This window comes from Tetranychus urticae, chromosome 3 (assembly GCF_039701765.1).
Source record: "Tetranychus urticae isolate SD_2017Ah chromosome 3, NJAU_TeUrti_SD_1.0, whole genome shotgun sequence".
NCBI lineage: Eukaryota > Metazoa > Arthropoda > Arachnida > Trombidiformes > Tetranychidae > Tetranychus > Tetranychus urticae.
The window spans coordinates 851,273-870,940 of NC_142960.1; the positions used below are offsets into that span (position 1 = coordinate 851,273).

The window sequence follows — 19,668 nt, forward strand, 5'->3', positions numbered from 1 at the left end:
ACAAATACTTCAAGACTTATTTTTACGACAAATCACTTTGTGCCAGTTTCCAAGCATGGCCTCGACTTGGTATTGAATTTAGCAGATCAGACTTGCGAATACCTGGTTATCGAGGCTTACTTTTGTACCATGTGAGCCTCGACCTCACCCAAGTTCCGTCAGTTAGGGAATTTAGTGTTGTAGCTCATCGCCTCAACAAGATACCTTGGAGTCAAGGAGACTCTACAATTGAATTGAAACTCAATCCGTCCGCAGTGATTTACCATTACATAACCTTCTTTGAAACAACAACCAAATTACTTCCACCGCCATTTGAAAGTCAATGCAAGATTCCCATAAAACCATACACTTCGGTAGGTCACTGTCTAAGTCGATGTTTCATGTCCAACTTTACTCGTATTACTGGCAGATTACCTCACCAATACGTGATTAATAATCCAAATAACCTCAAGTTTCTTCATCTTTATGAAGGTCTTGAAAAGTATCAAACTCTAGTAGCTCAATTGTATGCCCCGTGTAAAGATATTTGTGGTCTAACTGATTGCCTTTCTGATGCATTTGAATGGAGGAAGTTGGGTCATCCTGTGTCATCATATCACCCAAAGAATTATGTCAATCTACAGATCTACCCTCCGTCTAGATTGCCGATTATTAAGGAAGCTCGTCCACAGATCGATTGGTTGGATTTTTTTTCGTCTATTGGTGGTGTCATTGGTCTTTATTTTGGTTTGTCATTTTTCTCGATGATTGACTTGATAATTAATTTTTCGTTTGATAATTTTATCGCAAAATTATTTGGTCACTCAAAAGCCAAAGAAGAAGTGAATAATCGTGTTCAACCATTAAATGTCGAGGTTTTGGATTTCACACAAACGGATCTATCATCTGAAAGCTATTTCGTTTACAGTCGATAACTTATTAATGTGGTGAAAAGAAAAACAAGATTTTACAGTCGATTCAATTAATAAAGTTCTTGTTAAAGATGAGAAAATAATTGAATTGTATATGGATTATTCCACCTTTGAAGAACAAATCAGAATCTTTGGATTTCAATTCAAGAATAGATTTTAGTTGCTGGAATTGATTTGTAATCCATAGAAATGGAGCCTATTTGTTTCAAGTTAAAAATTCGATCCATTTCTAATTCAAAATCATCGCTGCAATCTTATTCAAACTTGAATTCTCGATTGTTATTCCTTATGAGTGCATATTTACATAACTGATTTTTATAATGTTACTCTAAATGCCACATTAAAAAACTAATTCATTTGATGAAAAATGGTCATTTTGATACTACTACAGCCTAAAAAGCTCGACGGTTGTTGCTGAAAAGACACAATTCTCACACTTATGCACTAATTGACACAAGTGGGCAAAAACGGCTGCAAATTAATTTCTTTCAAATTTAGATTGTGTCGGTTTGAAGGGATATGAAAACTGAATCCATTAGTGTGATTTAAAGATTTCTCTAATCCACAGTTTTCGAGAGGATCGAAGTCAAAGTTGAAACTTCGATCGTCTTTTGTGCAACTATGAAAGCAGATTCTTTCACTAAACTAATTTACTGATGCAATTTGTTATGATCAATCAGAAAATGTACGCTTTTTGAGAAATAAAATTTTTCTTTTTCTGCAAAACATATAAGTTCGATTTTTATTTAAACCGTCCGTTTTCGTTGACCCTATAGATTAGAGAGCTCAAACTTATTATTTGTTCAGAGAAATTGCTTCTTCACATCATGCATTAAACTTTTTCAACAGTTTAATAATAGTTCTCTTGATTTCGGCCATCGGTCTTAAAACTTTGCGACTCGATATTTCGAGAATGGTCTAACCTAAAAGGATTATTCTTTCTCCGATTCCATTCTATACTAATTGCTAATACAATGCAATTTAATAACTTTCTATTAGTGGACTTTAGACTTGATATTTAAACTAAATATGGGCGAGAAACAGCTTACTTAACAAACTAAACTCATTTTAACCCATAACTTGATGAATAAAGCAATTTTCTGGTTAAACTTACAAATGAAATGGAAAGAATGATGCCAAAGACGCTAACATTTGCGTTGAGAGTTGAGACTTAATGGGATTTGTAGAGACATAAAAACTGAGTCTATTAGTACTATTTAATGATCTCTATTATGAATAGTTTTCGAGAAAATCGACGTCAAAGTTTAAACTTCGAACGCTTTTTGTTCAACTATGGAATAAGATTTTTCCATGAAACTTTGTAGATTGATGTAGATTTTGATTACCAATCAGAAACTGGTCTTACTTTTAGAAATAATATTTTCTTTTTCTGTTGAACGGACCAAGTTCGATTTTTAGTTAAACTAACTACTCATTGTAATCGTAATAGTTAGCGATCTACAACTCATCCTTTATGCATAAAAATTGTCTGCTCATATTATGAACCAAATGTTTTTTTCAATTTATAAACAGTTCTCTTGATATTGACCCTTGGTCTTAAAACTTTGATCCTCGATATTTCGAGAATGGCTTATCTTGAAGTCATGATTATTGGTCAAACATTAGATTTTATTATAAGAAATATCATATTGAAATACAAATGCTTTCAAGATTCTACAAAAAAAGTTATATCGTTGTATTACTGATGTTGTCAGATTTGAGACTTTATTTATAAAGTTGAATGGTAATCAAAAACAAAACGCATGCATTGGAAGGATCTTCATTATTAGACAGATTATCTCAAATTTTGTTAGGTATTCAGTCATATACTATTATAGCCCATAGTAAAATCTAATGTCTGGTGAAAGAAAGATGACTGTAGGTGCAAGCATTCTCGAAATATTCAGGTTCAAATTTTTAAGGCCAATGGCCAATATCATGAGAACTGTTGATAAATCATTAAAATAATTTGATCCATAATGTGAAGGAACAATATTTATGCGCAAATAATGAGTTTCAGCTTTCTGAATTTCATGGTCATAAAATACGGTCGGTTTAACAAAAAATCGAACTTGGCCCGTTCAACAGAAAAAGAAAATATCATTTCTAAAAGTAAGATCATTTTCTTGTTGGTCATCAAAATTAACATCAGTAAATTTAGTTTAGTGAAAGAATCTGCTTTCATAGTTGCACAAAAGGCGTTCGAAGTTTCAACTTTGACCTCCATTTTCTCGAAAACTGCTCACCAGAGAAATTATTCAATAGTACTAATAGACTCAGTTTTTGTGTCCCTACAAATGGCATCAAGTCTCAACTCTCAACCCAAATGTTAGCGTCTTTGGCGGCAATCTTTGCATTTCATTTTGTAAGTCTAACCAGAAAATTGGTTTGTTTACCAAGAAATGGGTAAAGATGAGTTTAGTTTGTTGAATAAGCTGTTTCTCACACATTTACAGTCGCTATATCAAGCCCAAAGTCAGTAAATGGAAATTTATGAGATTGTGGTGCGTTAGCAATTAGTAAAGAATTGACTTGGGGAAAGAATGCTGATTGTAGGTTATGCCATTCTCGAAATATCGAGGTACAAAGTTTTAAGAACGATGGCCGAAATCAAGAGAACTATTGTTAAATTGTTGTAAATTTTTAGTCCATGATATGGAGTAACAATTTTAATGTACAAATAACAAGTTTGAGCTCTCCTACTTCTGTGGTCTTAGATTGCGATCGGTTTAGCTAAAAATTGAACTGATCTGTTTTACAGAAAAAGCAAAGTTCTATTTCTCAAAACAAGCACATTTTCTGGTTGTTCATTGAAATAATCATCAGTAAATTTAGTTTCATGGAAAAATCTTATTCCATAGTTGAACAAAAAGCGTTCGAAGTTTAAACTTTGACGTCGATTTTCTCGAAAACTATTCATAATAGAGATCATTAAATAGTACTAATAGACTCAGTTTTTATGTCTCTACAAATCCCATCAAGTCTCAACTCTCAACCCAAATTTTAGCGTCTTTAGCATCACTCTTTCCATTTCATTTGTAAGTTTAACCAGAAAATTGCTTTATTCATCAAGTTATGGGTTAAAATGAGTTTAGTTTGTTAAGTAAGCTGTTTCTCGCCCATATTCAGTTTAAATATCAAGTCTAAAGTCCACTAATAGAAAATTATTAAATTGCATTGTATTAGCAATTAGTATAGAATGGAATCGGAGAAAGAATAATCCTTTTAGGTTAGACCATTCTCGAAATATCGAGTCGCAAAGTTTTAAGACCGATGGCCGAAATCAAGAGAACTATTATTAAACTGTTGAAAAAGTTTAATGCATGATGTGAAGAAGCAATTTCTCTGAACAAATAATAAGTTTGAGCTCTCTAATCTATAGGGTCAACGAAAACGGACGGTTTAAATAAAAATCGAACTTATATGTTTTGCAGAAAAAGAAAAATTTTATTTCTCAAAAAGCGTACATTTTCTGATTGATCATTACAAATTGCATCAGTAGCATTAGTTTAGTGAAAGAATCTGCTTTCATAGTTGCACAAAAGACGATCGAACTTTCAACTTTGACCTCGATCCTCTCGAAAACTGTGGATTAGAGAAACCTTTAAATCACACAAATGGATTCAGTTTTCATATCCCTTCAAACCGACACAATCTAAATTTGAAAGAAATTAATTTGCAGCCGTTTTTGCCCACTTGTGTCAATTAGTGCATAAGTGTGAGAATTGTGTCTTTTCAGCAACAACCGTCAACGCGGTAATCTCAGTTCTTGCATATTTTGGCATTTGAACAAAGATCTCGATTGTTGGTTTTTCTCACGTTGAGAATGTCTGAAAGTGAGAGTTTCTCGTTAATTTATGCAAATAACTTTTTGTGTATTCGAGTCATAGCTTATTTTTGATGAAATTGAATGATTTTGATTTTGTTTTAGATGCAAATCGAAGTCATAATATTAATCCGAATAAATAAATGAAACAAATATAGTCAGAGTCAAATTAATATAGCATTTATTGATTTATTTATTATTCAGTGAGTCTCTTAGCATTATCATGAATATATTTTTGAGCAGCTGTGAACTCAAAGTGAAAATTGGTCTTTATCAATAACAATTAATCGAAATATTTTCCATTTTAATGTCACAGTTAAATATAAAGATGATTTAGATTCGTTATTTGGGTTGACAAAATCTGTTATACAGAAAATTGTAACAAATGGTATCAAAAGAGATAGCTTGGTCATTCCTTAGGATGTTTCCATCAAATATTAAATTATTTTTTCCAATTTAGCTATTTGCCACTATTGTCCATTGCATCTTAAGTGCTTGAGGTTAAGATAAAAAATTTGATGAATAATCAAATTGAGACAAAAACAAAAAGCTCCCATGGTAGTATTTCAGATATAAGCATCCATGCTTATAAAATTCATGTCACATTGCAGCTCAACCAATATGCTATCATAATACAGAAAACAAACGAATCAAATGTGTTCACGCTTTTAATTTTTTCACTTATAATGCAACATTGAAAAGACAGAGACCAACAATTCATTCAGAAACCAGATAAACTTTAAAGATCGTCCAAGAAAAAGTAGTTTCCTGACTTTTTCTGTTCTGTATCCTTAACAGAATTTAACTTATTGATTCTAGGTCTAAAGTTATTTGGATCTCTTCGGAAAGTAATGTTCAATAGCTCCAAGAATCTATTCATACCACCAAGCAAGGTTTGGGGACTGTTGGCATATGTTTTAACTCCAGGTTCACCTTCAAAAACAACAACACGATCGGCCAAGTAAGTAGCCATGATAAAATCGTGCTCTACAACGAATCCAGTCTTTTTTGAGTGGAGAATGAATCTTTTAATTACTTTGGCTGCAACTAAACGTTGTTCTGAGTCAAGATGAGCGGAAGGTTCATCAATCAAGTAAACATCAGCAGGTTTACCCAAACATAGTACTAAAGCGACTCTTTGAGCTTCACCACCAGAAAGATTAATAACCTCTTGATCCAGTAAAGCTTCAATATTAAGTGGCTTCACAACTTCAGCTTGAAATTGGGGGTGACAATAAGCTTCTCGGATCTTATCAAAGAGTAGATTTTTAACAGTTCCCTGAGATTTCGGACTGATCTTCTGAGGCTTGTAACTAATGTTTAACGTAGGAACGTCACCTTCACCACTATCAGGTGCATAACGACCAGCTAATAAACGGATAAAAGTTGTTTTACCAGTACCATTTTCACCCAATAATACTATAATTTCAGAGTCAGTGAAAGTTCCCTGTTTTACATTCAACTCGAATTGGTCACCCATCTTTTTAACCATCGTTGGATACTCATAACGGCACATTCGACGAACTTCTTCTTCAGCAGCTGTTTCTGAAACCTTAAAAACAAGCGAGGCATCTCGGAACCGAAGATTTTCAGTCGGAACAAAACCATCAAGGAAAATGTTTATACCTTCACGAACAGAGAAAGGCATAGTTACAACACCATAGGCTCCGGGCACTCCGTAAAGACAACAAATGAAATCAGAAAGATAATCTAGAACAGCAAGATCGTGTTCAACCACAATAATATAACGGTCAGATGTTATCAAGTATCTAATAGCTTCGGCAGCCTTCAAACGCTGCTTAACATCAAGATAAGATGAAGGTTCATCAAACATGTAAATATTGGCTCTCTGGATGCACACCATTGCAATTGCAAATCTTTGTAGTTCTCCTCCACTAAGATCTTCCACGTTCCTCATCCGAATAACTTGATTTATGTCCAGCATATCACATATTTCATTTTGATTTTTCATTTCATCCTTTTTATCGAGATGATGTTGAACTGTACCTTTAACAGCTTTAGGTATCTGATCAACATATTGTGGCTTGACAATGGCCTTCAATTCATCTTCTAAAATTTTAGTGAAATAATTCTGAAGCTCTGATCCACGGAAATAAGTCAAAATTTCACTCCAATCTGGTGGATCACTTCCCCATCGACCTTTATTAGAAAAAAGACACATTTAGATTCAGCTTACATCAAACTAGGTATTAAATAAAATACTGGCTTACCTAAATTGGGTTTGAGTTTGCCAGCTAAAATTTTCAAGGCAGTTGATTTACCAATACCATTTGTACCTACAAGACCCAATATTTCAGCAGGTCTTGGAATTGGAAGACGGTGAAGTTTGAATGAATTCTGTCCATATCGATGAGTTGTTGCCTTTTCTAAATTACTTGGAAGATTGATAATGTGAATAGCCTCGAAAGGGCATTTTTTCACGCAAATACCACATCCTATGCAGAGCTCTTCACTGATTTTTGCGATCTTATCATTTGGAGTAACCTCGATACAAAGTTTGCCCATTCTCACAACTGGGCAACTTTTTTTACACTCCTGCTTACATCTTTTTGGCTTACATTTATCATTGTTGACAATTGCAATACGAGTTAACTTATCTTGTGTATCACCACCAGCTGGACCACGACCTGCCATTATACTAAATTCAGGGTACTGAGCAACAATAATAAAACCAGATTAAACTAATTACCAAGCTGAAATCTTGGCAAAACAAATAAATACTAATTAGATCACAGATTTAGATTTTAAAAATGTTTTGCTGTCCACGTTGACTTTGAAGCGGCTCACAGAAGATGGCGCAGCCTACTTTTCCTAACTCCGCAATTTTTGAAAAAAATGTCTTTACTAATCAAAACAATCAATAGATTTAACATAAATTGAAAAGCTAATAGTTTATATTATTTACAAAAATATTTACATTTTATAGCCTTAAAGAAAATTTGCATGATTCCAAGCAATCTTGTTGTTTCAAATATTTTATTGGATCTTACAGGAAAATAGCAAACAACAATTTCCTTGACTATACAATAACATAAAGATCAGAATCAATAAAATAAATAGATCAAGCTAAAATAATTAGCTGATAATTCATATTAAACTAGATTGATATCAAAAACAAATGATATTAAAATAAAAAAGACACATTGAAATGAAAAGATTCCATCAAATTCAAAATTCAAGTCTAGAATGAAATCAGAGAAAGTTGGACGAAAATTAAAGGCCCAAACCCATTAATTAATTATATATCTTCCTGTTTTTAGCAATCAATTGGGATGATCATGTTCATTGGTACAAAGGGAAGCAAAACAGCTAGAAATGAGTTGACATGAATGGTAAATATTGAAATAGGTTGATCACTATGGATATTATTTTCGGGTTAAAATCATAACAAAAACTGAAATGAAAGGTAAAAACAATAAATTGTTGCAGTAAATTTCAATAGACTTTTTTAGTGTTTAAATTGTTCATTCGCCTGAAACTTAATTCTTGTGTTGATTATCTTTATAATTGAAAGAGATTGTAAAACTGGTTAACAACCAACTTATCAGACCATCAAATGTGTTCAGGTTGCTTATGTTTTCCAAGGTATTAACATTTCTCATTTTATTTTGTTCAACGCACTTCAATCTATTGACCATCGAGTTAATCATACTTTTTACCAACTTAATTAGACAATTTAGATATATTGATGAATCCCATTTGACGCTCTTTCATGTTTCTTTTATCAAATTGTGAGGAAACTTAAGACAATTCAGATAATTTAAACTCAATCGATTGACATTTAGTTTGCATGTTAAATATACATTAGGCCGAAACACTTGGATCCAAACCTTTACAGTAATGAATCACTATCATCACTTTCATCATCACAATCTTCATCATAATCATCATCATTACCAGGCAAATGAATTGGAAATGCGCTTGAAAGCGCGTCAATTTGGGTATGAACTCACAATCAATATAATCAATCTCCTTAATCATCTATTTTAACCATTAACTTCCCATTCACCTTACCTTGAATCTCTTTGTTTTTAAACGTATAAACAGTCTTATTCATTTCTTATTGAGTTAACTCTATTCATCGACACTTGATTATTGATTTCAATTACTTTTCAATTTTAATTCTTTAAGTTAATGACCACTATTTGTGATATCTAACCTAGATTGACTGTTGATCTAATATCTCCTGTTATTATTGTTATTCCCTTTACCTTCACTATTGGATTATTGTTCACATTGGGTTAAACATTGGATTTACTTGGACTTTACTATTGGACTCAACTATTGGATCAAATTTTGGACTTGACTTGTTAATCAACACGGAATCGACTGTCCAACAATGATGAAGTGGTACAATAAAACGTGTACAAATGCAAACATCTAACAGCAATAACAATAGTGTTAACAACAGTATGGATAAGTATGAAAAAATATCTAAAATTGGTGAAGGCTCGTATGGATTGGTGTTTAAGTGCCGTAACCGTGAGAATGGTCAGCTGGTTGCTGTTAAAAAATACGTTGAGACCGAAGATGATCCACTAATCAAGAAAATTGCTCTTCGAGAAATTAAAATGCTCAAGGTAAGTGTCGAAAGCTTATTACTAATTATTTAAACATCTTTTCACGCACTTGTGTTAGGCCTTAAAATTTAACATTAGTTTGATCAGATTTTCAACATTGCTCTTTAACAATCAAATCTCATTAGTTATTGTTTTTTTACCATTATTTACAGTCAAATCTATTCAGTGAAGGTTATCAAAATCAATCTTCACACTGAAGCTGAGCTTGTTCAATGATTAAATAACATATTTCAGTTGCAGAATCTTTGATATTGATTTTGTTTATCAGAGCATAACATTTATGTTTGCTATTATAAAAGTGACAAAAAATATCTGTTATTTTGTTTGATTCAACAATCATCTTGCTGAAAGGTTTCTGATGGAAACTCCATGTAGATTGTCATTGAAAAAAACTAATAAACATACAATCGGCACAAGTCCATGATACATGTAGTTTATTTAATAGTTTTTGTTTCATTAAATCAAAATCTGGTCAATATTGTCAAGGCTGTGAGAGTTATTATTATATCGTCCAGATTATCTTTCCAACCATTGGCTATTGTTGGTAGCAAAATTATTTAATTGCATGTCAAGTTGGTCTCTTTTTCCAATGAGTTTACGGTCATCTAAAAACATGTGAAGAAATATAAACAAGATCAATAATCAATAATAAAATAATTGTTAAAAGAGTCAAAAATGTCATAACGATCAAAATTTAATCACCATCTTTCATATTCAATTACTGCGCCTCATTCAATTTGACTGTTTCTTTCTTTCTCCCCTCTCTTTTTGTTTTTGTTTTGATATAGCAACTCAAACATCCTAACCTAATCAATTTGATTGAGGTTTTTCGGCGCAAAAGAAAATTACATTTAGTATTTGAATACTGTGAATTAACTGTTCTTGATATCCTCGAAAAATATCCGAAAGGAGTTCCAGAATATTTAACCAAAAGGATAATCTGGCAGACAATTAATGCCGTCAACTTTTGTCATCAACATAACGTGAGTATTAACTAGCGAACTCTTTTCAATTCATTTTAAAATTTGTTGAGCTTTAATTCAAGTGATTTACGATGTACAATTTACATTTGTAATGATTCTACTTTGTTTGCTTAACAGCTGATTAAATATCCAATAGCAAAAAATCTGTGTAAAAATTGAAGTTTAACTATTTTTCCTTCTCTATTTCTAGTGTATTCATCGTGATGTGAAACCGGAGAATATTTTATTAACTCGTGATTTTATCGTTAAATTATGTGACTTTGGATTCGCCCGTACTTTAAGTCCTAATGGTAACTACACTGATTATGTAGCAACTCGATGGTATCGAGCACCAGAGTTATTGGTTGGTGATACTCAATATGGTCCTGCTGTGGATGTTTGGGCTATTGGATGTGTAACAGCTGAGCTGATGAGAGGTGAAGCTCTTTGGCCTGGTAAATCGGATGTCGATCAATTATATTTGATTCGTAAAACATTAGGAGATTTAATACCTCGTCATATTCAAATATTTAGGTCCAATGATTTTTTCGCCGGTGTAACCATACCTGAAACTGAAATTACGGACCCATTATCAAATAAAATACCTCGTCATATTGAAGATTCGGGATTTGATTTCTTAAAGAAATGTCTTGATAAAGATCCACAGAAAAGGCCAACATGCGAGACACTTCTGCGCCATCAGTATTTCAATAATGTCAAAATTCCGGAGTTAGAAAATGAAGAAGTTCAATTCAAATTCCGTCAACGTTCAAAGGTACTGCTTGAGCGTATTCGCTTTTAACCGTGTTGGGTTCTTTTTTAATCCCATTTTACTAATCTTAGCCTTATCGGTGTTATCGATATCTCGCGTTTTCAAGCTTTATTATCATCAACTAATAATAATTTATTTTTTTTCAAAATAGTATGGCCAATCGTTGCTTCCACACTTACCCAATCATGGATCCCCTGAAATAAGAGCAGTTCAATTACATTCCCGTACAATAAATCCTAGAGGCAGCATTGGAAGCACAAATGGTGCATTAAACAATCGACCCAATAGATTTGACCATTTGCCCAATATTTGAAGAAAAGGCTGTTTTAATCAGTTGATCATTGTATATCTTACACTCATTTATTAATAGATATGATTATCATCATAGTCATCGTCATCAATTGTTGTCTTAAAAACTATTGAAGGTCATTAAATTGTTTTCGCAATTGTCATGTACTTAAGATTATTCAAATTATATTACGGAAAAAGACTAAATAAGATTTTGGTGAAAACACTATCCAACTAGTCAGAAAATAAATTTAAATTAAAATAGTCGACTTTCAAGAATCACCCTGGCAGAGTCGATATTAATTGTGACCAATAAATCAAATGTTTAATAAATGATCCAGTCTCATATTCAGCTAACGTGGCTGCTATTAACAATGTTAGAATGATGTATAATTACATGTGTACATGCAAAATCCAGATTTTAGTTCCAGTTTCATCGATATTAGCTATAAAGAAAGCCAAATTTATCACGTAAATCCATCAAGTGTTTAAAATAATTTGATTTATCAAAGAAATCTGCAAAAATGAATGGTATTAAAAGCCTAATTAATCAAGTACTGATTTAATTGTTTTACCAAGATAAGGGATGAATATTAAACTGTTGGACTAAGCATACTTAGGCTCTTCATTATTAAAAGGACAAAATTTAAAAAGCCAATAATCTTCAGTGTTTATCTTTTACAAATAGTAAAATTACTTCAAATCACTGTTGAACTTTCACCTTTAGTTTATTTGGAAATGATTCGTTGAAATATTTTATCCATCTTTAAATACAATTTGGAAAGTCTTTGCCATCAGTTGTAGTTTTGATTCCTTAATTGTTTAACCATTCAATCGGATTTTATTTCACCAGTTGATTTACTAACTTCCTCAGTTTGTTATCAGCAGATGTCACTGAAGTTACCTTTGCTTCACTGTTTGTTTCCTACTTTTAACTTGGTAGCGTCATCTGATGAATCCACTTTTGGCGGGTTACACTCATTCATCTTTACTACCTTTGTTAATTTTGTAATTTTAAGTGATTTATCAATGAGTTTCCGTTAAAATTTTGAATTTCATTCAAAATTATTGTTATTGGTTTTCTTTTAGCTTGCTAATTGTTATTGGATGAAACTTATCAATATGTCAAGTGACGAAGAAGAAAGGTTAGTTGTTTTCAATGGTTCCTTTAAGGCTCTGTGTTACGTTTTTGTTTTAACATTTCTCGTGTTTCCTTTGTTGCTTTTTTTTCTTTTTACCTTGCTTACTCTACAGTCTTTCAGCTCTACCCAGAAGAAGTAATACCAAAAGACGAATAATGTACTCGGATGAATCAGACAGTGAAAGTATTGAAGTGATCTCTTCTCATTTTGCAAAAGGAAACCCAGCCAAAGGAAGGAGAGCAAGAACACCATCTAAAAAAATTAGAACAGTCAATCTATCTGACTCGGAAGAATCTGACCAAGAAAAATCTGATGAGTCTAAAATTTATGAAGAAAAGGATAGTGATTACGATGACTCTAATTTATCTGGGCCATCACCTGTAGTCGATATAAGTGAAGAAGAAAACTTCCTTGCTAGTTCATCTGATGAAGAACTTGTTCAAAAAAGCCCTTCTGCACCTGATTTGGATGACGATGAAGATTACGATGATCTTGTCGGAGAAAGCTCAGAAGATGAAGAAGAAGCAATTATTCAATTGGGAATTGACTCTGGTAAAATGTCATTGAGAGCTCAGGTTCTATCTTACTTGGAAGATGCAAGTGAAAACGATTTGCTACACATCCCAGGTGTTTCGAAGAAAAAGGCTCAGAATATAATCAAGTTGCGACCTTTCGCTAATTGGATGGATCTTGTTACTAAAATCAAATGTGATCGTTCTTTAAGTTTGGATTTAATTGAAGATTGTAAGGAAATAGTCAAAAGTCATCAGGCTATATCCAGACTTATGAGTGAATGTGAAAAGATATCCGAGAAAATGGGTGAAACAGTGGCAAAAATAGAACCTGCTATTCAACCTAATATACTCAATCGCTCCATGACATTAACAAATTATCAATTAATTGGACTCAATTGGCTTGTGCTTTTGTACAAACGTAATATTAATGGGATTTTAGCTGATGAAATGGGTCTTGGTAAAACTATTCAAGTCATTGCTTTGCTAGCTTACCTGCGTGAGCATCTTAATAACAAAGGACCTCATCTTATAGTAGTTCCATCATCAACATTAGAAAATTGGCAAAGAGAATTTGAAACATGGTGTTCGTCTATTAGAGTCGTTGTTTATCATGGATCAATGGACTTTCGAGCTCATTTAAGAGCATCTTTAGGATCTAAAAAGGAAAAATTTGATGTTCTCCTTACAACATACAATCTTGTTAGTAGTGCAGATGATAAACGATTCCTTAAACGACTTCCCTTGCAATACATCATCTTCGACGAGGCTCACATGCTGAAGAACATGAAATCTAATAGATTTTCGAATTTAATTTCTCTAACAGCTAAACGTCGACTTCTACTCACAGGTACTCCTGTTCAAAACAATCTATTAGAGCTGATGTCTCTTCTTTTTTTCACTATGCCTTCGTTTTTCTCGAGTAAATTAACACATATTCAAAATCTATTTGCAAGTAAGAATCGTAGAGATGGTGAGACAACATTTGAAAAGGATAGAGTTGATCAAGCAAAGCGAATCTTGAAACCTTTTGTTCTGAGGCGACTTAAAATAGATGTACTCAAGCAATTGCCTTCCAAAACGGAACATATTAAATCCTGTCCTATGGAAGCTCAACAAGAGTTAGCCTACATGGAACTTGTTGAAAATTACACCAGAGAGATTCGCTATAGTGGAAAGAATATCTTTGAAAATATTGTGGAGTCTGATGAAAACCTGTGTAAACTCAGACGAGGAGCAGGGATGCTGATGGAATTACGAAAAGCAGCAAATCATCCATTGTTACTTAGGAGACATTATAATGCCGATAAGCTAAGAGAAATGGCAAGGTTGATGTTAACTGAACCTACTCACGCTGATGCTAATGTCGATTATGTTTATGAAGATATGGAAGTCATGACAGATTATGAATTGCATCGTTTATGTAATAATTTTAAATCGTTAAAAGATTTTAGGCTCAGTTCTGAATTTATTCTTACATCAGGAAAATTCAAAGTTCTTGATGAACTGTTACCTTTTTTCAAAGAAAAAAACCAAAGAGTTCTGATATTCAGCCAGTTTACAATGATGCTGGATATAATGGAAGAATATTTAAAGATTCGTAAGCATGAGTTCCTTCGATTAGATGGTCAAACCAAAGTTTCTGATCGACTCAACTTGATTGATCAATTTACCGATGACACTAAAATTTTTGTGTTTTTATTATCAACACGAGCTGGTGGACTTGGTATTAATTTGACCTCAGCAAATGTAGTCATTATTCACGATATTGACTTTAATCCTTATAATGACAAGCAAGCTGAAGATCGATGTCATAGAGTTGGCCAAGATGCTCCAGTTGAAATTTATCGATTAATCAGTGAAAATAGTGTTGAAGAAGGAATTTTAAAAATCTGTGATGAAAAACTTAAACTAGGACAAGATATTTATGTTAAAAATGGAAAAAATCATGGTAAGCATTCTCAAAGAAACTAATCTTTTCATTTGGCATTTGATATTCTCAATTTAATAATTATTCCTTTTGTTTTTTCATTAGCTCGGGACGATTCCAAAGATTTAAAGACTCTTCTTCGCAGGACCTTAGGCATATAAAATCGAGACATCTGGTTTTGTATTTAAAATTGCCACTTCTCACCTAAATCAATGAAATTGTCTTTGAAACATAGCTCGCTACCAAATGATTGCATTTTCATCTTTTACTTTTATATTTTTCTATCTTGCAACCAACAATTGGTTAAAACTCGAATGAATTTTTCCTTCTAACATTTTTGGTAAAAATGTTATCCGACTTGTGTAACCTGGCCTTTGGCTTGGTATAAATTTCTTTCTGCATCTTTCCTTCCAATCAGTTAATGTGTTTGTTATAATCGTTCAATATTATAATTGTATTAAATATATTATACTAGGACAATAACCGACAATGACCATTGTTATATCAAACGCTCTCATAGATATTTGGTGATCAGCATTCTTCCTAATCCACTAGTTTTGATTATTGTTGTACCATTTGCATCATGAGGTTTATGCTATTAAACAATTTGTTTACATTTATTGATGAAAACAAAAATTGAATCTAACGGATTTTACTTGGTCTCAATACATCTTGAGTACAGATAATTTTCATATCAAATAAGTCAATAGTATGATATTTAAAATAATTTGACTGCAGAAGGTAAATTAACAATCTTGTGGTGTGTCAGTAAATCGAAGTTTGGTAAATCCAAGTTCAATTACTTTGGCTTCCAGTTTTTGAATTATCTCATTATCTAGAGATGGCTTCCTTGAAAGTATCCAAGCATCATCTAATCAAGTTGGAAACGGAATGAAATTGTAATTAAATTTGAATTGAGTCAAATGAAAATTAATACTTACTGATATTGAAAAATCCAAAGACATTGTTGCAAGAAACAACCAAACTGTAGCCAGTGTAATCAGTGTCAACAACCCAATATTGAGCTGAAGGAGAGACTGGATTCAAGAAGGAAAAAGGATTAGGAAAAATTAAGCATTCATCATGGATCATGAATTCGTTATCAAACTTACGTGGGAAAAATTTAACAGCAAAGACGTTGGACTTGTCAGTTGTGGCTGCAGTACCAATAGTGGCAACTGGTTTGCCTTTAGGATTGACACCACTGTTGTTAACAATAACGTTGCCAGCTGCTTGGTCTAGCTTGTAATTGGCTTGGACACAACGGAGACCGTTCTCAAAAATTTGACCGGTTCGCTTAATTTCATACCAAGTACCAAGGAACTGTGACAAAACAATAAAAACATCAATTGATGCATTGGAATACACAAGTTCATACAAGTGTTTTATGTTGGTGAAGCAATCTTACCGAGTTAAGTTTGAATGGCTCTGGAAGTTCAGTGGCTTCGGGACATTTTCCAGGTGAAATACTGCTTTTAATATCGTCTAAGTCAACTCTTAAATCAGTTAAATTAAAAATTTCTGGAACAATTCTTTTAATTTGCTGAAGGGGATCAAGAGTTAAACTTGGAATCACAAAAGCTGAAGCTGATGCGAATGCAAAAACACAGAGGATAAAAAATTGTTTCATTTTGGATTGTTAACAAATTAACCGTTGACACTAAATAAATTGACAAATGACTTACAATTGAACAATTAATAGCAAATATTGTTATTAATGGGTCTTATATACCTAAATCTGTGGATTATATCAAATCTCTAATCGATCGGTACTAAGCGTACTTAATAGACATGATCATAGATCAACTCATAGATCCTGTTAAAAATAATAATGATTATAACAAATTTCCCATATTCCAATGAAATTCTCATTTATCCATGAACAATAGCGTTGAATAATCTCGCAATAAAATCAAATCATTATCTAATCAACATTATGCATAGTGACAATATTATTGTTTACTTGTAACGCACTGAAACAATAAAGCTGTTATGAATCAAGGATCAAATAAAGTAAAGAACAAATTAACAGAATTGACTGAAATTTGAACCAGAATCTAAATCATCTTGAAATAAAATAAGATTCTGAACCATTCCAGCTAATTCCATAAATTGATATAATCATTAAAAACCATGAAGCTTTAGTATTTGGTCAACTTGCTAAATTGTCTGTAAATGTATTAATAAATTGTAAAAGACTTTCCAGTCTTTTCTGTTTTCATTTTCAATTGAAGATCAGTGTTAATATAATCACCTAATTGTTTTTTAATAATTGACTGTTTCCAAGGCTTTTATTGCTATTGATTTAGCATTTTCATTACACATTGTAACAGTTATGATTACCATTTACTGTATTAATATTTCAGTGTCAAGAGTTTTTTAACAGTTTCATATTAATGTCAATCAATGTCAAATTTAACAAGACTAGCTGATTCATTTTCTGGGCTTTCCATTGTGCTTAACAATTGATTGCGTACATTAAAACATGTATAAAACAATTTACATTGGAATCAATGTTAACACTAAGAAATAAATTGTAGAATGATTTGTTATACCTTAACTGTTGGCTTTCTATTAGTAGCTTCGGCAATTTCAGCTCCATCCAGTGATTGTGGTAAGTGCAAGTGCAATTAAACTTCATTGTAACAAGAAGCAAAACCGTGCCATTGATTATATCTTTTTGCTATCAAAAATTAATTTTTCAGAGTGTGGAATCGAAGGATCTAAATCAAGAATCAGAAATGGTAACAAAGTTAAAAATCATAAATATCCATGGTTGACTCATATTAGGTAAATAATTCAGTCTTCAGACTTTCTTTAATTCCTTTGATTTTCTAATTTAATTGTTCTGTGTGTTTGTTATTGAACAGAGGATATGAAGATCGAGAAACTGGTATCTTTTATCAATGTGGTGGTTCTCTGATCGATAAAAAGCATATTATTACAGCAGCTCATTGTTTCGAGAAGGAGGATGGCACTTGGATTGAACCTTCGGAAATTGATGTTTACCTTGGAATGGTCCAATCTTCTGATGATGAGGAGGAACCTTATGAAGTGAAAAAACTATGGATTGATCCCGATTATGATACAAAGGAATTATCTCATGATTTTGCCATATTAACGCTTAAAAAATCAGTTAAATTTAATCGTCATGTTTCACCCATTTGTTTACCCAAATCTAACGAGGATGTGACACAGTTTACGGTCGCTGGTTGGGGTAAAACAAGTGCTGATCCAGACGATGAAACCTCGGAAAATTTGCTGGAAACTTCTGTCAATCTTGTTCCAAGTAAGTGTTCAGTCAATTGTTTGTTTTATCGATCAATCAACAGATTCAACCCATTTAGCGATTTGTTGATAAGTGTGTTGTTGAGTGTTAAATGAACGCGTAAATAATTATTTTTCGAGTTTAATGTAATTCTAGGAAGAGATAGAACGAGTACAATTTTCCTCTTGAAATTTTCCTCTGAATTCAATCATGTAGATAAAAACACCAAAATGTCAACAGTTTCTGAAATTTTTGCTTTAAAATTTAAAGTTCGCTAATATTTTTGCAGGAAATAATGAGATTGAAACTTAAGTTGAACGAAATCGATTTAAAACGAATAATTGAACAAACTTTAACTTTCTGATACATTCCTTTGACATAAATCTAACAATTGGCTTATTAATTGCTATTAACAATTGCAGAGGAAAAGTGTGAACAACAGTTGCTAGATTATCTGGTTAAAACTGGTGAATTGGATGCCGAAGCAGCTAAAAATACAACCGTAGAAGTGGCTGACACTCATTTATGTGCTATCAACTTTGAAACTGGTGGTGATGCTTGTTCAGGTGATTCTGGTGGACCTTTGATGTATTTGGGTGAAGATGGACGTTGGTATTTGAATGGTGTCGTTTCTGGTTCATGGATAGACTGTGGAGTTGATAAGGAAGCTGCAGGTCTTTACACCAAAGTAAATTATTACCAGGATTTGATCAAGAAAAAAGCTCCAAAAGCTTGTTGGCTTTAAACATAATTTTCAATTTCTATAATTTAAAATTGATTTAAACAGCAATTTAACCAATTGTAAACATCAGCCTGAAGTCGACTTGAATCTTGTTTAAGAATAAAAATAATATCTCTGATTTGTTCCTATTCATTTTAGGTACTTTTATCATTTTGTTAGGAATACAAAATTTATTTGAATATTGAATGTTTAATAGATTTAATCATGAAAATCTTTAAATGATTGAATTGGTTTCTAATTGACTGTCAACACAATTAATAGGAAGAGTGTTAAAGTAACCGTTAAACAGTTCAATAGCTTTTAATTTTATGAAAGAATTGGGTTTAACTGAAACAATGAAATTAATGTGATCATTGAGAGTAACAATTTGTTGAATAGTGAAGTGATTGTCGATGAAACAAATGATGATTAACTTGAATTTTAAAGGTAAAAAAGAGTGTCAATTGATTGCCGATTGATTTTAATCATTAATTTTACCTCTTTTTTTATTACTGAACAAATTAACAGCTGTAAAAGGTTTTAATTGTGAAATTAAAGAGACAGAAATAATTTATCAATAAAAAGATTGCTTAAATAAGGTGACCTTTGGTGACCTAGAAAATTGTACAACAAAAAACAGTGAAAGTGTTTTCTTGACAAATTATTATCACCATTTTAATTGATACTCAGGTCAAGTCAGCATTTCACCAAACGTAACATCATTCAAACGATTTA

The 19,668-nt window shown here is 32.3% G+C and overlaps 5 protein-coding genes across 9 annotated transcripts; 3 read left to right on the top strand and 2 right to left on the bottom strand.

Annotated features, from left to right (window-relative positions):
• Nucleotides 1-4,895: 4,895 nt before the first annotated feature.
• pix (ATP-binding cassette sub-family E member 1 pix) lies at nucleotides 4,896-7,524 on the bottom strand. Its single transcript, XM_015937028.3, has 2 exons — nucleotides 6,969-7,524; nucleotides 4,896-6,897 (listed from the first exon to the last, which is right to left on the bottom strand). Exons 1-2 carry the CDS (start codon nucleotides 7,390-7,392, stop codon nucleotides 5,477-5,479), a joined length of 1,845 nt encoding a protein of 614 aa, XP_015792514.2. The 5' UTR covers nucleotides 7,393-7,524; the 3' UTR covers nucleotides 4,896-5,476.
• A 623-nt stretch (nucleotides 7,525-8,147) lies between these two features.
• On the top strand, nucleotides 8,148-11,522 carry LOC107369112 (cyclin-dependent kinase-like 1). Of its 5 annotated transcripts, none has more exons than XM_015937031.3 (5): nucleotides 8,148-8,343; nucleotides 9,107-9,338; nucleotides 10,127-10,321; nucleotides 10,512-11,075; nucleotides 11,224-11,522. In XM_015937031.3, the coding sequence occupies exons 1-5, from the start codon at nucleotides 8,315-8,317 to the stop codon at nucleotides 11,383-11,385; spliced, it is 1,182 nt and encodes a 393-aa protein (XP_015792517.1). In that variant the 5' UTR covers nucleotides 8,148-8,314; the 3' UTR covers nucleotides 11,386-11,522. The 5 variants fall into 5 exon arrangements, with proteins under 5 accessions (XP_015792517.1, XP_015792518.1, XP_015792515.1 ...); XM_015937032.3 differs by having other exon boundaries at nucleotides 8,198-8,343; nucleotides 9,146-9,338; XM_015937029.3 differs by having other exon boundaries at nucleotides 8,207-8,699.
• An 803-nt stretch (nucleotides 11,523-12,325) lies between these two features.
• LOC107369110 (SWI/SNF-related matrix-associated actin-dependent regulator of chromatin subfamily A containing DEAD/H box 1) lies at nucleotides 12,326-15,590 on the top strand. The gene is made up of 3 exons (XM_015937027.3): nucleotides 12,326-12,505; nucleotides 12,615-14,965; nucleotides 15,050-15,590. Exons 1-3 carry the CDS (start codon nucleotides 12,468-12,470, stop codon nucleotides 15,103-15,105), a joined length of 2,445 nt encoding a protein of 814 aa, XP_015792513.2. The 5' UTR covers nucleotides 12,326-12,467; the 3' UTR covers nucleotides 15,106-15,590.
• Nucleotides 15,534-16,633, bottom strand: LOC107369114 (apolipoprotein D). The gene is made up of 4 exons (XM_015937035.2): nucleotides 16,353-16,633; nucleotides 16,057-16,267; nucleotides 15,886-15,981; nucleotides 15,534-15,815 (listed from the first exon to the last, which is right to left on the bottom strand). Exons 1-4 carry the CDS (start codon nucleotides 16,572-16,574, stop codon nucleotides 15,691-15,693), a joined length of 654 nt encoding a protein of 217 aa, XP_015792521.1. The 5' UTR covers nucleotides 16,575-16,633; the 3' UTR covers nucleotides 15,534-15,690.
• An 841-nt stretch (nucleotides 16,634-17,474) lies between these two features.
• On the top strand, nucleotides 17,475-19,072 carry LOC107369174 (phenoloxidase-activating factor 1). The gene is made up of 4 exons (XM_015937101.3): nucleotides 17,475-17,558; nucleotides 17,650-17,734; nucleotides 17,815-18,233; nucleotides 18,635-19,072. The coding sequence occupies exons 1-4, from the start codon at nucleotides 17,486-17,488 to the stop codon at nucleotides 18,955-18,957; spliced, it is 900 nt and encodes a 299-aa protein (XP_015792587.2). The 5' UTR covers nucleotides 17,475-17,485; the 3' UTR covers nucleotides 18,958-19,072.
• Nucleotides 19,073-19,668: the final 596 nt, after the last annotated feature.

Coding starts and splice junctions, on each gene's coding strand:
- pix (XM_015937028.3), bottom strand. CDS start 7,392: ATGGCAGGTCGTGGTCCAGCTGGTGGTGATACACAAGATAAGTTAACT. Junction 6,898..6,968: donor CAAACTCAAACCCAATTTAG/GTAAGCCAGTAT, acceptor TTTCTAATAAAG/GTCGATGGGGAAGTGATCCA.
- LOC107369174 (XM_015937101.3), top strand. CDS start 17,486: ATGATTTGTTATACCTTAACTGTTGGCTTTCTATTAGTAGCTTCGGCA. Junction 17,735..17,814: donor CCATGGTTGACTCATATTAG/GTAAATAATTCA, acceptor GTTATTGAACAG/AGGATATGAAGATCGAGAAA. Junction 18,234..18,634: donor TTCTGTCAATCTTGTTCCAA/GTAAGTGTTCAG, acceptor TAACAATTGCAG/AGGAAAAGTGTGAACAACAG.
- LOC107369110 (XM_015937027.3), top strand. CDS start 12,468: ATGAAACTTATCAATATGTCAAGTGACGAAGAAGAAAG. Junction 12,506..12,614: donor TCAAGTGACGAAGAAGAAAG/GTTAGTTGTTTT, acceptor CTTACTCTACAG/TCTTTCAGCTCTACCCAGAA. Junction 14,966..15,049: donor TAAAAATGGAAAAAATCATG/GTAAGCATTCTC, acceptor TTTTTTCATTAG/CTCGGGACGATTCCAAAGAT.
- LOC107369112 (XM_015937029.3), top strand. CDS start 8,599: ATGAATCACTATCATCACTTTCATCATCACAATCTTCATCATAATCAT. Junction 9,339..10,126: donor GAGAAATTAAAATGCTCAAG/GTAAGTGTCGAA, acceptor GTTTTGATATAG/CAACTCAAACATCCTAACCT. Junction 11,076..11,223: donor AATTCCGTCAACGTTCAAAG/GTACTGCTTGAG, acceptor TTTTCAAAATAG/TATGGCCAATCGTTGCTTCC.
- LOC107369114 (XM_015937035.2), bottom strand. CDS start 16,574: ATGAAACAATTTTTTATCCTCTGTGTTTTTGCATTCGCATCAGCTTCA. Junction 16,268..16,352: donor AGCCATTCAAACTTAACTCG/GTAAGATTGCTT, acceptor GTTTTGTCACAG/TTCCTTGGTACTTGGTATGA. Junction 15,816..15,885: donor CTTTGGATTTTTCAATATCA/GTAAGTATTAAT, acceptor CAACTTGATTAG/ATGATGCTTGGATACTTTCA.